The sequence below is a fragment of the Rhamphochromis longiceps genome, linkage group LG7 (genome assembly GCF_057381845.1).
Source record: "Rhamphochromis longiceps isolate RC_006_pf linkage group LG7, R_longiceps_female_GT1.1, whole genome shotgun sequence".
Classification (NCBI taxonomy): domain Eukaryota; kingdom Metazoa; phylum Chordata; class Actinopteri; order Cichliformes; family Cichlidae; genus Rhamphochromis; species Rhamphochromis longiceps.
This window is the reverse complement of record NC_140563.1, coordinates 10,916,723-10,932,628: the sequence shown is the minus strand read 5'-3', so window position 1 is coordinate 10,932,628 and position 15,906 is coordinate 10,916,723. Positions and strand designations below refer to the sequence as shown.

Genomic DNA, 15,906 nt, shown 5'->3' with positions numbered 1-15,906 from the left:
ATAAATTGCTATTTAATTTTGATCCAACCTTAAATTACTGGAAAAAATTCAAAGACTTGAGACTGTGTTGTGATCTGTTTACATCTACGCTATATAATGAGATATATTTTTGTAGAATATATATCTCTGGGATCTCTGAATAAACTCTGCTACGGCAGCTTGTTCCAGCAGCCTGAGATTAGCACATGACTGGGAGATGATAACTGACAGGAACATGAATTAATCATTATGCCTACCAACACTTCCTCTCTCTCTCTCTGTTTCTCTTTAGGTAGCAGCTATATCTCCATTTGGAGTAGGAGCATTCAGCAAATCTTTATACATAAAGACAGCAGAGTCCCGTGGGTATTCATGCACAAGCACACAGCCTTGCACTCCGATCCAAGCGTCTCAACATCATAAAAAAATAACATGTGCATGTATATTTCACTGAATTTGCATGTGTATTCACATCCTGCAGCCCCTGGCCTGGTGACCAATCTCACAGCGTATGCTCATAACCACACCTTCGTCGTCCTTACCTGGTTCTTGCCACACCGCATCAATGGCCTCATCACAAAGTTCGCCGTCAAGGCCAAATTTGCTCGTACTGGGCAGATTGTCCGTTTGCTGGAGGTCAATGCAGTGGACATCATGACTGTAGCCCTGCCTCACTGCAATGTACTGTGTTTTTCCTTCACCCTCCTTCTAAACTGTGCTGTTATTGCCAAGTGTTTTTGTTCTATACTACTTTCCTGTCAAGATGATAAATAGCTCAAATGCACAAGGCCGACCGTCTTTTCTCTTTCCTTTTTTTCTTAAATGCACTCTCTCTTTTTATCCCGCATGATTTCATGTGTCTAGGATGCAGCCGATATCCTGTCCAGTGCGACTCTCAGTCCCTTGGAGATAACAGCATCATCGCCACCCATCACCCTCTCTGCTGTGCCCCCTGCAGCCTCTTGGAACGTACCCATATCAGTAGGAGTTGATCAGCTACGACCTTATATTGCCTATCTATTTGAGGTGTCCGCCTTCACCTCTGAAGGAGAGGGACAGGTAGCCTCCACTATGGTTCGCATGCCAGAATCAGGTGTGGAAAAAGAAGCGTGCAAACACTTTAGCACTAATTAAGCTCGTATTCATATTAGCACTGAGGTATGAAAACAAATATTCCTGCTTGTGCAGCTCCAGAAGACCCGCCACAAAACTTCTCTGTATTCAGCATGACGTCTCGATCATTCTCTGTGTCCTGGAGCCCTCCCAGCATCACGACAGGAAAGTTCTCCTACGTACTCTACCTTCATGGACCCACAGGTGGATAAATGTTGACTCAGAGCAAACACAGCTACATGCACACATAATACACGCAAAAATCAATGCAGTTTTAAATTTTGTTCTGTTTTTTTTTAAAGGTTTTATGTATGAGAACAGCACAGGAGATACCCATTTTGCTTTTTCCGGTTTGAAACCCTACACGAGGTACATAGTAGACGTCCGAGCAAAAGCAGCTGGTGAGGTGGGTCCTGCAGCGAAGGGAGACATCGTTACACCTGCGGAAGGTGAGGCAGTTACAAGATTGAAGTATAAATGAAAAAGTTCAGTTTAGTTAGTTTAGTGTAGTTTCACTTTTAATACAGACGCACACATTGGTAGCAAATAAAATAAATACATACAAAATACAAGAGCAAATTTAGTTTTTGTGCTTCTGTTTATCTATGTGCGTGTGTGTGTTTGTGAGGATAGCACCCAGTGCAGTGCAGCACCTGATGGCAATTGCTGAGGATTCAGTTTCAATTCGTGTAAGTTGGAAAAGCCCTGCCCAGCCCAACGGTCCCATAATCCAATACAGACTTCTGGTGCTGGTTGAGGAAACTCTGCTCCAGAACATCACGATGACAGCAGTAAGCCAGATGATATTATCTCTACCGCTCTATGCTTCCAGCTTAAAAAACACAGTTAAAGACATGTGATATGTTGCTGTGTCATGAATACTTGTACAATCCATTACAGCTGATGATACACTGTCGTCGTTTTACGGTCGGATGTAAGACCACTACACTCTCAAAGATCAATATGGTTCAGCAACACTCTGCAATAGTCTACAGTGGATTATCGGCTTTTTTAAACCACTAGTCTGGTGGATTACAATGGACTGTGTGCTGCTGTATCCTATTATAGGAATAATTTAAAAAAAAAACACCTACTTTATATCGGAGCCCCTTTAATAATGAGTGCTATCTACTGATGCTTACTGATTTTATTAGAAATCACATTAAGGGATGATGAGTCTCATATATCCATATATAAGGTGTTTTTTTTGTCTCCTTTCAGAATACAACTGGTTTTTATGAAAATGAAACACGTCCACCTGATGTCCATAACAGTTCAAAGAGGCATAAAAGAACTGCTGAGCTTGGTCTGATCACATCTCCACCAACTTTTACAGCTACTATTTCAGACCGCACGCTGCACACTAGTGCTACTGCTTCCAGTTTCACACACTCTGGACTTAGAAGCACTGATTACATCACTAACACGAATGCTCAGCCAACCACTTACCCCATGGCCACCAACAGGCCCAGCCCTGATTATGACACTGCCTCACGCTCTGACAACCCAAATATGCAGTCTTCTGACTCTGCAGTCTCTGGAACGTCTGCACTTTCTCTTACCTCTGTGCCATCTGTTACACTTCCACCCTGGCTTACGAAGCAATTACATGCCGGGGAAGTGACCTCAGGCTCTGCCCCCTTGGCCCTGACCCTAGGCCAGCTTCGCTTGTCTACACTTGATGCTTCAATTACAGAACACTTTTCAACACGCAGCGGTGCTGTGTCTGGTACCACAGGTGGGAGAGCTAACTGTAAACACTGCATTTTTTTAACTTTGCTTTGCTTTGCTTCGCTTTAACCAGAATTATTATTAAAAAAAACCCTTGACTATTCATAAATCCTCTGTGCATGTGTCTGCATGAATCTGCAGGGGTAACAGTGAGACAGGAGGTAATGGACGTTCTGTCTGAGGAGTTGTCCTACTTGGTGTCAGATCTAGTTCCCTTCACTGAGTATACATTCAGGGTCACTGCTTCCACCACTGTAGGAGAGGGCCCTGCTGCAAATATCACAGAGAAGACCAGGGAGCAGGGTGGGTGCTTATGGTACACGTTTAATAATTGTAATAAATATTAACAAGAAAAAATGTTAATAGAGCTGTTAAAGGTGCCCAATTTTAACATCTTGTGCGTCTGTATCTTTTAGTTCCTAGCTCCGTGCTTGAGGTATCCTATCAGAATATCAGCTCTACCTCCATTCTAGTGAGCTGGACCCCACCCATCAATCCCAATGGGCGGATCACACATTACACTGTTTATGGTCTCAAACTGCCCAGTAATCAAGGCCTGAAATGGGTTACTAACACTACCAGCATATTGATAACAGGTAGCGTCTTCATTCTCTTCAGCTGACATTTTCTTAAGCCGTTAAGTATAACTGCCACTACAATGTAAAGTATCACTTTTCCCTCTTGTTATGTATAGATCTGGACAAGTACACTCCTTATAAGCTTCGTGTAGCTGCATCCACAGTTGTGGGGGAGAGCTCACTTTCTGAGGAAGATGACATTTTTGTTTTCACTTTAGAGGATGGTACGTGTTGGACTTTTGAATTTATACATTCACAAATACAAGATGCCATCATACATTTCTGTAACTTTTCCCATAAAAATAAAAATCCTTACCTGAATACAATTTGGCCGATATCTCCTTCAAGGTCTTCCTGTAGAGCTGCTACTTTTCAGTCAGTCCCTCGAGGGCCCGTTCCTGACCACTTGGCATAAATTGAAAAAACAAAACAAAACTGCATTTTAAAAAATAAAATGTGCGATGAATGTAGAATAAAAAAAACAACAACAGATTTCTCTTGCTTGTGCTTCTGAACTCTCATTAACTGCTCATTCAGTTTGATGCAGAAGCTCATTCCTGCTCTCACAGCAAGTTTGAGGCAGACGTGTGAATGCAGCCGAACTGGAAGCATTCAGGAGGTGCACAAGGAAATGAGCTTGAATGGAGGGTCGGCCAAATTTAAGTCAAGAATTTATTATTTTTGCTGGTTGCAAAACTTTAGGATCGTGCTGCCTGTATGTGCAAATGCAAAAATCTAAACTTTGTCTGAATTCTGTTTATAATGCTTGGATCAACTATATGTTATCAATGATTAATGAATATCCAGTGTTAAGTTTTTTAAATTAATTAATCATGAGCTTTGCATAATAACTATTACTGTATTCTTTATAAATTGCTTGAAAATGTAACTTTTTTATTAACTACCTACTGCAAATACTGACAAGTTCTCTGTTTTTTTTCTTCTCCCTCTTAGAGCCCGACTCCCCTCCTGTAAACCTCACTGTGGTAAACACCACCCCCTCTACTGCCACAATAGCCTGGTCTGCACCAGAGAAAGCTAATGGGGCGATCCAGCAGTATGAGGTCCTGTATGAGAATGAATCCTACTCTGCGCTGGTGAACACGTCTTCTAACAAAGTCACCCTGTTCAGTCTGAAACCATTCTCCTTTTACAATGTGTCTGTGAGCGCGTACACGCGTTACGGAAATGGCAACCAGACATCAGACACTTTATACCTGTTATCTGGAGAAGATGGTGCGTTGAAGGATGTGCCCACCTTCACAGATACATTCATATGAAAGGCTTTAGAGTGAATACCAACTGTTTAACCAACACGTTATGATGTTTTATTCCTTCTCCAGTCCCGGGCAGTCCTCCATATGGGCTCTCCTATGAATCAGTTAGTCCCAGTGAGGTGAATGTGACGTGGATGCCTCCTCTGCTGCCTAACGGCGTCATTATTCACTACAGCTTAGAGATTTGGAACTCCAGTCACTACCTGAACCTGACCTCGCGAACCAACTACATCCACATCACGCATCTGAGGAAGTACGCACACTACCGCATCGTAGTTCAAGCACACACAAGAGTCGGAGCGGGAAACTACAGCAGCGAGCCGCTCAACATCACAACACTTGAGGATGGTGAGAGGGGCGTGAGTGACAAGAGGAAAAAATGGGGGTGGTGTGGGGGTTCTTTTCAGTTCCAGGACACTCCACCATTACATCATCACAGGCTGACAAGTTCGAAGGGCATCTGATTAAATCTGACTTTCCTCTAGTCTTTTCCTCCTCACGTCTCTGTTTCAGCTCATGCTAATGATGTTACATCACAGATATCCGATGCCACGTGACACTCGTGTTTTCCACCACGACTGGGAAGCACAAACAACAGATTCATTACAACTAATCAGTTTTTTTCTTTTCAGGGAAATGTTCTATTTTTTCTAGTGTCTTCCTGTGTGCCTTTTGAGTCCCTGATTTCCACAACGATAAATATTTTAGAAATTAATTTCCGTTTACTTGTAAGTTCACCACCAATGCAGGTTTGTGCTACGTTATTGGAAAGTCTTTCTCGTGCGTCTCAGCTCCAGGCACACCTCCTCAGTTTCTCCATGCCAGGAAGTTGTCAGACTATGAGGTAGAGTTATCATGGCAGCCACCACTCGAGGCCAATTCAGACATACTCTACTACATTGTCAGAGTCTGGTAAGGTTTTGAACTCTACTTCCATGTAATAACCTTAAAAGAAAACACAAATAATTCAGCATCTATGTGTTAGGAATGAAACGACTGACCTGCGGCAGAATGTGACAAAGACTTCGGTGGTTATTAACGTGGACTCAGAGAGTCACTACAATGCCTCTGTCTCCAGCTGGACCAGACTGGGGGATGGAGGAGTGCTGATCTACATCAGCTTTACCACAACTGATGCAGGTGCTGGATACATGTTATGCAATCTTTAAACATTATCATGTTATCCTCACATAAAAAATAACATTTCCTCTTAAGTGATGTTTTATTGCACAACTTGAGTTTTTGTCCTTTTAAACTGTCTCCTTTCAGAGCCATTTGACCCCCCGCAGAATGTGACTGTTGTTAATACAGACGCCTCCTCTGTTACCTTGATGTGGTATCCACCCACTGAACCCAACGGGATCATTGTACACTACACTATTTACTACTCATTTAACAACACTGTGACTGCGAAGGTGAGACAAAAATACTGAAGACAGATTAATTGAGTCAATAAGTCGGATGAAAGGTGCTGAATGTAGTAATCACGGCAAAGTCCCAGATTCCTTTATAGCATTTTAGCTCCAGCACACACACACACACACTCCCCCCGCACGACCCTGATAAGGACAGATTGAATGATAAGGAAAGAGAAACTTGCTTCCTGATGCAATGTATTGCACCTGATTTGTAACAGTATATATTTTGCTCTCGCTGAAATGCATTTTTCAGGCTGTGAAATTAAGCCTGACACATCTTTTTCTCCACAGACAGTTCCTGTTTCAGACTTATATTCCCACACCTCTCCTGACTCACGTCTCTCCTACACTCTGACTGGGCTGATTGGGGGCAATAACTACACCTTCTGGATGGCATCCAGCACTGTGCAGGGTGATGGAGGGGTCCATTCCGAGCCCTTAATCCTGTTATTACCAGAGGACGGTCAGTCAGACACACGCACACACAAACGCAGTACAAACGAGGATAAAGTAAATACACATACACATAAAATACTACTCGGGAAGCTGGATAATAATTGCATGCGATGATTAAGAGTCTCACCGGAGGGCAGGTCTGCACTCTTTTTTTCAGAGCTCTTCAACTTGAAAAAAATTACATAAAAACGCTGTGATTGAAAATAGCTTTCAGTATCCGTGAAAGGAGATAAAAAAAAATGACCACCTGTGACACTGCGCTTTGAAGACAGCCAGTTATGACAGCATGATGAAAAATGTTAGGGATTATAAAAAGGGAGGAACGCAGAAACACTTAAAATTTGTTGGCACAGAGATTCAACTGAGTTTGATGAGCTTTGAGGAAGTTCATATTAATTCACACTACAGTCCTTGAATTTGCATTTATGCATATGCAAATATTTTGTTGCATTTTAGCATTTTAGCCTTTTAAAGCTCTTTGTTTTTATGTGATTTTCAAAAAAAACGGTGCAGACAGCAACTACAGACTTATTCACAAACTGACTGCATTTTGGCACTTTTTGTTTTGTTCAATTTTGCTTGTCGTGTATTCTGTGCCTCTGAATAATCACTGCTCACACTGACTCTGTATCTCTGCCTATGCTCTAGCTGCTCCACTCTCAGCCAGTCGCCGGACCTCCAGGGCACCTTGTCTGTCCCGCACAGCTAAGCCCAGCAGGGGTTTACTCCCCTGGGCTCAGACCCTCACACACATCCGGCCCCTAACATCCACTCATTCATCTTGCAGATCTCTCTGTTTTTTTTCTGTCCTCTGTCTCCCCACCCCTTTTTTCTTTTTACTCTTTCTAGAGGACCTGACACCATAAGCAGGATGAGTATCACTTCATCTCTCTCCCTTTCATTCCTTAATTTTCAGTTTGTAAATTTCTTTTCTAAGAGCCTCTGTATTTCAAAATGAAGTCTTGTTAATCGTGCATTGTTTTGTGTATGTTTACTGTTTGATTTTGCTTTGTTCCTGTTTTCCTGTGCTGCCAAATTAATGTTATGCTGTATTGTTCTTGATGTGCTATTTCTTTGCTAATTACAATCACCCTGAAAGTTGATGATGATGATGATCATTGTGATGACTTCATTTTTAAGTCTCAGGGCATTGATTGATGCCCAATTTGATTCCGCACTCAAACGTAAACTCACAGTAAGGGCATAGAGTTTCAATCACTCGTGCCAGTGGAGATTAATAATAGTAACACTATTCTTCTTGTCTCATTCTTTAGTGCCAGGTGACTCGGTCCAAAACTTGACGGCACAGATCTTCAGCTCCACGGTAATCATAGTGAGCTGGGACCCTCCTCTGGAGCCAAACGGACGCCCCTACTACCTGCTCACCTTACAGGAGGCAGGCATCGTTCCAAACATCTCCAACCAAAGGGCTCCAGCTGTCAACAAGACCATAAAGCACACCACAACTGACAACATCTTCCTGTTCACCAAACTCAGGAAATATTTCCCTTATGTGCTGACTGTTACCCCAGCAACTACTGCTGGCCCTGCCTACAACCATACAAGCACAATGTACCTGAGAACGGATGATGACAGTGAGTTTATTCACAGATATTCACCCATGCAATATGTCTTTATGCATTTGTTGTGGCACTGACATATGTGCGGGCTTGTTTCCCCTTAGTTCCTAGTTCTGCTCCGTTGTTGGTGTCCACCAAGAACCTGTCTTCGTCTTCCATCGGTGTGGTCTGGCAACGCCCTCTGGAGGCCAATGGGGAGATAACAGAGTATACCCTGATTCTTGTTGGCCTGGAGGGCACCAACACAACACATACCCCCAACACCTCGTTCGTCCTCACTAACCTACTTCCATACACAGCTTACAATCTCACGATTACGGCCGCAACTCGTAAAGGCTCGGGGCCTAGTCTGCTGCTGCAGCTGCACAGCGATGAAAGTGGTTAGTTTGAAAGAAGAGTTTAAATGATTATAGTGGGATGGCAGAAACTTAATATTCTCTTTTCTATCTGCCCAACTTTATGATCCAGGTCCCACCTCTCCTCCCCGTAACCTGACTATATATAACCACACGGCAGTCTCTGTGTGGCTGAGCTGGGAGCCTCCTCTAGAGCCCAACGGAGTGGTGATAAAGTACGGATTTCGGATCCAAGACCTCATCACACAAACCGTCACACATCGGGTACTGTTAATTTCACACACTGAAAGCAGCCTCACAACAACAATAACACACACCTACACATACTCCAAGGACCCACTCAGTAAGAGTACACATGGGCGGGAGCTAATTTCACACTCCAGATGCTACTGAGCAATAACATGATACTTAAACTCACCATCACATATGTGCTGATATAGACATATTATCCACTCCAGCAGTCAGATTTAATATCGTATGTATTTCCTGTTTGTTTGTTTGTTTGTTTGTCTGGGAACAAATGCAGAATTCCTCTGGTTCATCAACCACAGAGTATCTCTCAGGCTTCAAGCCCCACAGCTCCTATGAAATCAGTGTGAACAGTTTCACCAGAGTGGGCCATGGGAATCAGTTCAGCAGCCCTGTGTCCTTCACAACCAATGAGTCAGGTAAAATATACACTGTATACAAACAAGGGACACATGTAAACACAGATATAGGTTTCCTTTCTCAATTAAAACTTTGGAATGTTTTTTTGGGATGATAAGATTTGTATCAGGATGCCAAGTGGAGTGTGACTATAGAAGTAGCAAAAAGAAAATGAGGCCATACAGCAAGGCTTTCAGTAGGCCTTGGGGCAATTCTGGCAACCCGTTAGGCGACTCAGGAAGGGGACCCAGCTTCTTGTATACAGTGGTGATGGAGTGCTGCTAACCTTGCCTGCGGATAGGCAGGAAGTAGAAAGAATGCTTTAAGGACCTTCTCAATCTCAGTGACACACTGTAGTGGAAGCAGAGTCTAGTGACTTGCCCATCACTGTGGCTGAGGCCACTGAAGTATTCAAAAACTGTCCAGTGTGGCCACTGGACAGTTTTTGACTACTTCAGCCCCTGGATGGATGTAATTCGTCCTGGATGTTGTAAGGCTGTCTTGGTTGACATTGCCTCTGCAGCATCACATGGATGTTAGACACAGTGCCTCTGGATTGGCAGATCAGGGTGGTGGTCCTTAGTTTCAAAAGGAATACATTCCTCAGTCTCTCACCAAAGGTCTAAGTCAGAGAGCTGAAGAGGAGACTCTGTCCAGTAGCTCATTGCCTTTACAACCAGGACTCCTCTTTCTTACCAATTCTGTTTATAACTTTCATGAAAGGGATGGATAGAAATTCTGGAAATGGCCAAATTGCAAAGGGTTTCCACTTTATTGGCCTCAGACTTGCATCTCTGCTCTTTGCAGATGATGTGGTTCTTTGGGGCTCATCATGTGGGCCCCTCCAGCATGCTGTAAGATGGTTTGAAGCCAAGTGTGAAGCGGCTCTAATGAGAATCAGCAACTCTATGTCTGAGACCGTGGTAGTTAGCTGGAAAAGGGTGGAGTGCCTAGCGAGTCTGGGACTCCACCCCAAGTGGCGGAGTTTAAGTATCTCAGGGTCCTGTTCACAAGTGAGGAGAGAGTGTATAGTTGATCTACATTCCTACCATTACTTATGGTCATGAGCTCTGGGTAGTGAACAAAAGAATAAAGCCCTGGATTCATCAGATGGCATCTTAAGAACAGCTTTCGGGCTTTAAATCTGTAGGATTTTCTTTACTTTTTGGGGCCAAGGACCACTTACGGGGAAGAAAACATTTCCAAGACCCCTGGTTATGGATCTTTGGGGTCTCTAGACCAGAACCTACGTCTAATGAAGTTAATGGGTTAAGCTGGAACAAGAATTCTGGCTATTCTACCAAACAGAAACTAAAATAATAAATGAAATGTGATAATTAGACAGGTTTGATTTGTTGTGTTGTGTCGTGTAGTGTCACTTTTTTTGGACAGAGTATGTTTCTAGATCTTTAATAGTGAAGAAAAAAGACGCAGTTAGTCAATACAGATATTTGCACGTTAGTAATAATTCAGTGTTCTGTCCAAAAACCTGCAACCTTTTTAAGTTCAATTAAATAATAAACAGTTAATTTTGTGAGTTCTTTAGTAAGAAAATCAACCGAAAGCTAAGATTTGGGTTAACAACATCACTGTCTCGTGTCTTTCTCTGTCTGCAGTGTCTGACGCTGTAGGGAATCTGTCTTGCTCAGGAGTGAGCTGGGATTCAATTCTTTTGTCTTGGGAAATTCCTGCCAATCCTAATGGGCAGATCATTTTTTATGAGATTCAATTGGAGGTAGACCAGCAATCCTATAAACATGAGGCCCATACACCAGAGCACACAGTGACTGGGCTGTCGCCAGACCAGGAATATGCTCTCTCTGTAGCTGCTGTAAACTCTGCAGGACCAGGAGACAGATTAAACTGTACAGCTTCCACCCTTTCAGAATCAGGTAGTCAAATCTTCTTGTACTGCATTTTACATAACCACCACAAGTGAATAATTGATTAAACCTTGTTGTCTCCTGACAGTTCCTGCTGCCCCTCGATTCCTCACCATCTCTCAGGTCACACCTAACAATGTGACACTTCAGTGGGCTCCACCACATTCTGTTCCAGGCCTGCTTAAAGAGTATCACATCGTTGCACAGCTGATTTCAGCTAACTGTGAACCAAGCATATCAGTTAAAGCTCAGTCAACCCCGAAGGACGACCTGGCCCTGCATTGCATTGAACATAATGTGACAGTGTCGATAAATGCTTCAGATGCAGAACAGAAACAAAGCTTCACAATCCATCCCGTGGCTAAATACAGACACTACCGCTTCAAAGTTGCTGCTGTGACCAACGCTGGAGTCGGAGACTATACACAGTGGAAATATAAACGCACCATGGCAGGAAGTAGGAATGACACTGACGACGTGACCTTTTTGTGTTGCCAGATAGCCAGAGAGATTTCCCGCTTAGTCAGACCTTCATGACCAATATTTGACAAATAATTACTTATTTGTTTTCAGACATACCAGCAAAATTACACAGCTTGTCTGATGTTTCATTAGCAACTTGAGCAAACACAGGCATGGTCAGTTGTTTTATTCTGAAAGATGTCTTTAGATGTTATATCATTATAGTTTAGCAGTGCGTAATTAAGTAGTAATTACCAAAATACTAAGGCTGTTGTAACATCATTATTACACGTGTTTGACAAATGAAAGAGAAAAAAGAAATAGAAGCTGAATAAGAAATTATACTGATATTTATTGGACTGCACATGTAATGAATCTATATGCCAATCTAAAAGACAACATATGATGACATCTAACAACTGCAAAACTACAGGAAAGGCATTTAAAGTGAGGTGGACCAAGTGATCCCTGCTAATCCCAAAGAATGATCAGTTAACACTAATGCAACAAAAGTACCTTTTTATTCATGTAAACATGTTAAGATTTAGCAATTAAAGTATTAAAATTGTTAGTCATGCCAATAATCTATAATACCTAATACATTTGCAATGACATGTCCTGCATTGCTGCAGTAATTTTATTATCTAATATGTTCCGGCCAAATTAAATACTCGACCTCCCCTGCCAAGTACAACTAATGTATGCAGGAAAGTCTTCAGCTCATTAATTCAGTATTTAGAACAAAGAAAAGATTAATTACCTTATCTTGTTTAGTCTTGTTTGATTCATATAACCGGAGCCACTCAGTTTTCAGTGTTTCTCTCATTTCCTTCCTCAGACCCCGATGCTCCTCCCCGTGACCTGAAAGTGACTTCCACCTCCAACAGCTTTCACATTGCGTGGGATGCTCCAGCTGTTCTCTCTGGACTGACTTCTTATCTTGTGCAGGTCATCTCGTTAGACTGTGTTTGTCACAAATATGAGCATGTCACCAATGAACTGTAGAACAAAGTTGGCTATTCTTAGAACAGCTCAACAGGCTATTATGTTGTTCAGGCTTTCTCAAAAAGCAGTAGCAATTTAAGTACAAGGCTATAAAAGCAATCCAGTATAACTTAATAACTTTTCTACATAATGTCCTGTAATGCCAGGTGGATGGTCCCGGGGTGAATATCTCAATAGTCAGGGCTCCAGGGGAGTTGATGACCATTGTTGTTACTAACTTGACGGCTTTCAGTCGTTACTCTGTGACTATCACTGCCTTCACTGGTGACTTGGAGCACGCTAGCAGTGATGGGAAAGCCATTGGACCCATTTACTTTCAAACAAAGGAGGAGGGTACGTCTTCACATTGTAGTGTCTGCACCACCTTCTGCCCACCTTTAGAGTTGACCAAATTAATACTGTTGTCTTGTATCTGACCCCAGAACCTAAAGACCCTCCAAAGAATGTGACAGTTTCAGTAATCCCAGAGGAAGTGCGTGCTGTGAAGTTGACCTTTAACCCTCCAGAGGAGCCCAATGGAAACATCACAGAATACATTGTATACATCTATGAGAAGGACCAGCTGGTCAGAAAGATTAGCCTTAACATCATCCAAAAAGAGAATAACACGATGGATGCTGTAATAGAAGGGCTAAAGGGAGGACGGACCTACAGTTTACAGGTAAAAAACACACCGCTGTGTGAAGTGAATTCTTTTCTTTTCATTGCAAACTTGAGATTCGGTGTGTAAGTTCTCCATGTAAGAAAAACAATGTCCCCAAAAAATTATAAAACAAATATACAGTATTGTGCAAATGGTTCATCAGATGGCTCAGATTATCCAACATCATGGTTGTAGTGAAGTAAGTATACTTGCGACCAAAAGTGTCTTTTCATTTCCTTAGGTGCAGACTCATGTTGGCATACACCGCAGTTCTTCTAAAAGTTTTCCCTCCGATTCCTGGAAAATTCCCAGTGGAAAAATGTAACAGGCCTCGTAACTCACTGATAATGTACTCCCTGGCTATGAAACTGTGGGCTCTGTCTCTAAATAACTGCAGCTTCATCTCTAAATTGTAGCTGGAACTCTGAGCACTGGTGATAATTCTCGAAATGAAATTTGGATCAGCTTGAGATAGAAGTTGGTTCTTGCTCTGTAAGTTTGAGGTTGTAGGTGAAGTAAAAGCACAATTGGCCAGAACAAGGCTTCCATGGAGCAACTTAAAGCTTTAAGAGCAGTTCAAAGCTGCACAAGGAGACAACTGAAGGGGAAACTTCAGTTATAGAACTTTATGATCTCATCTCCTTTTACACAACACCAGCGCACCTATACTAGCCAAACAACCAAGCCTACCATCAACCAAAAGCTTGGACTTGTTAAACTTTTCAATGCTTTAGTTCCTTTCTGTGCTGGTCTTTCTTACTTTTGTATTCCCTTCTCTCTTGTGCTTGTCTGACTGCAGATTTCAGCAAAGAACGGGGCTGGCAAGAGCCCACTCAGCTCACGTGTCCTGATTACTACAGGGATCAAAGGTACAAGCCTGTCTGTCTTGTCTGTGCTCTGCAATGCTCCAGAGTCTTTCTTTCTTGATGCAGCAGTGCAGCATAGTGTGAGACAGAAAACTACCACTGCACAGTATTATTGCTCGGCATTCAGGGCCGCTCTGATACAGTAAATGTATCTTGGTAGTATTATTAGATGGGTGCTAATTATGCATTTATTCCAGCCTGTTTGTCGTGTTATATATGTAAATGTGGCAGATTAAAAGTACATCTTCTCACACAGACGCAACTTCTACGCACACACGTGTGCGTGTGTTTCTGGGTGTGCTCATGTGTGTGGTTGTGTGTGTGTGTGTGTGTGTGTGTTTCAGCCCCATCCAAGCCAACCCAAAAACCTCAGGCAATGCTGAGCTATGGAGGGGTTGCCATGGTTACCCACAGGAGTATCACCATCCACATGCCTGCATGTTTCTATAGTGACGACAATGGACCAATCACAAAAATTCAGGTCATCGTGGCCGAGTCAGGGGGTATGACTCTTAAAAAACATTGACAGCCATCACTTTTAGTTGGATACACTCGACTCGGGTGTCTGTCTTTGTATGTGTGTGTGTTTTAAATCAGAGTTTACACTATGTTACTTTGTCCCTACCTCAAAGAAAAAAGCAAGTCAAAACTTAAGCAGCTGAAATTTGACTTGGCCTCTTTGCACTTCTTCTCCTCTCTAACTTTTATCTTGCCACAGTGAAGGACAACAAGAACGTGACCAACTGGAAGAGCGCGTACTATGATCATCCCGCCCCTTACTTTACTGACTCAGGGTTCCCCAACCCCCCGTGCAGTGACTCAAGTATGAATGCACATCTCAGAGGTGTGTTTAGAGATGGTTGGTCACAGAGGTACAACCAAACTGCTGCAGAATATGTGATCGGCAAGAGCAATGACTGCACGGGCAACAACACTGAGTATTTCTGCAATGGACCTTTGAAGCCTAACTCTGTCTATGTGTGAGTGCGCCACAGACACAGTCAAATAGAAAAAACAAAACAACTTTTTTTTTATGTTTATTTTTGGTAAAAGCTAATGCAAAGTCTTGTGTGTTGTCTTATATTTACCAGGTTTAAGTTCAGAGCCACTAACGTCAACGGGGAATACACAGACTCTGAATACTCGGAGCATATCAAAACAGGTACTGCTGTACTAAGGAAAGGGGTAACCTGTGTGGCAAAGCCCTCTTCTTTTTTTGAATTAATGTTTATCATTCTGTGAATTCTTCTCTGTTAAGGAGTATGGGGAAATTTACTAATGCATCATTTTATTGTCAAATTAATTACCAATGCATGGGTTGCTTTATTGCCATTTCTGTGACCCTCCAGCTCCAGGCGATGGGCTGTTGACCAGAGAAGAGCAGATAATTCTGGGCGTTCTGCTCTCCTTCTTCTTGGCTGTGTTACTCATCATCATCATCTGTGGCTCAGTCAAGTAAAATGGCGATAGACACTCACTCATTTGCATATATTAATAGTCTTAATCGTGGCTAGTTGAGCATTACATCATTTGAAAACAAAACTTCACTCATTTTACACATGTATTTGTATCATTATTTACCTGTTTGATTTATTGACATGTCAGGATCCACCAGCGTAAAAAGGAAGGTGGGACGTATTCGCCCAGAGAGGCAGAGATCATAGAGACTAAGTGTAAGCTGGATCAGCTGATCGCCGTAGCAGATATGGAGCTAAAACAAGAAAAACTCAACCAGTAAGTTTGTGCTAGTTTTAATCTAAAAGCGTCACTTTGACGAATATAACATGCACATTTCAGGCAACTGAATTAGGGTGCGTACTACGTGACTTCAGGCTTAATTTAGCTTCTCCAAACACGATCTTAAATCTCAGTCAACAAGACAAAAAATGCCTTTGCTGCAGCCAACTTGAT

The 15,906-nt window shown here is 42.5% G+C and overlaps 1 protein-coding gene across 5 annotated transcripts in view; it reads left to right on the top strand.

Moving 5' to 3' along the window:
* ptprq (protein tyrosine phosphatase receptor type Q) overlaps nt 1-15,906 on the top strand; it is a 54,601-nt gene that overhangs the window by 24,311 nt on the left and 14,384 nt on the right. For 4 of the 5 annotated variants that reach the window (XM_085412128.1, XM_085412127.1, XM_085412129.1 and 1 more), the window contains exons 22-48: nt 272-341; nt 461-660; nt 844-1,072; nt 1,168-1,296; nt 1,395-1,541; nt 1,726-1,883; nt 2,314-2,830; nt 2,965-3,126; nt 3,240-3,419; nt 3,518-3,625; nt 4,356-4,637; nt 4,745-5,026; nt 7,827-8,147; nt 8,237-8,512; nt 8,601-8,752; nt 9,015-9,156; nt 10,753-11,028; nt 11,108-11,476; nt 12,320-12,429; nt 12,633-12,819; nt 12,909-13,147; nt 13,929-13,998; nt 14,340-14,498; nt 14,714-14,975; nt 15,087-15,157; nt 15,345-15,450; nt 15,601-15,729. In XM_085412128.1, the coding sequence (XP_085268254.1) occupies nt 272-341; nt 461-660; nt 844-1,072; nt 1,168-1,296; nt 1,395-1,541; nt 1,726-1,883; nt 2,314-2,830; nt 2,965-3,126; nt 3,240-3,419; nt 3,518-3,625; nt 4,356-4,637; nt 4,745-5,026; nt 7,827-8,147; nt 8,237-8,512; nt 8,601-8,752; nt 9,015-9,156; nt 10,753-11,028; nt 11,108-11,476; nt 12,320-12,429; nt 12,633-12,819; nt 12,909-13,147; nt 13,929-13,998; nt 14,340-14,498; nt 14,714-14,975; nt 15,087-15,157; nt 15,345-15,450; nt 15,601-15,729 (5,333 nt within the window). Of the gene's footprint in view, nt 1-271; nt 342-460; nt 661-843; nt 1,073-1,167; nt 1,297-1,394; nt 1,542-1,725; nt 1,884-2,313; nt 2,831-2,964; nt 3,127-3,239; nt 3,420-3,517; nt 3,626-4,355; nt 4,638-4,744; nt 5,027-5,469; nt 5,591-5,663; nt 5,819-5,947; nt 6,094-6,387; nt 6,560-7,826; nt 8,148-8,236; nt 8,513-8,600; nt 8,753-9,014; nt 9,157-10,752; nt 11,029-11,107; nt 11,477-12,319; nt 12,430-12,632; nt 12,820-12,908; nt 13,148-13,928; nt 13,999-14,339; nt 14,499-14,713; nt 14,976-15,086; nt 15,158-15,344; nt 15,451-15,600; nt 15,730-15,906 lie in introns of all 5 variants that reach the window. The other variant, XM_085412130.1, reaches the window with a different exon arrangement.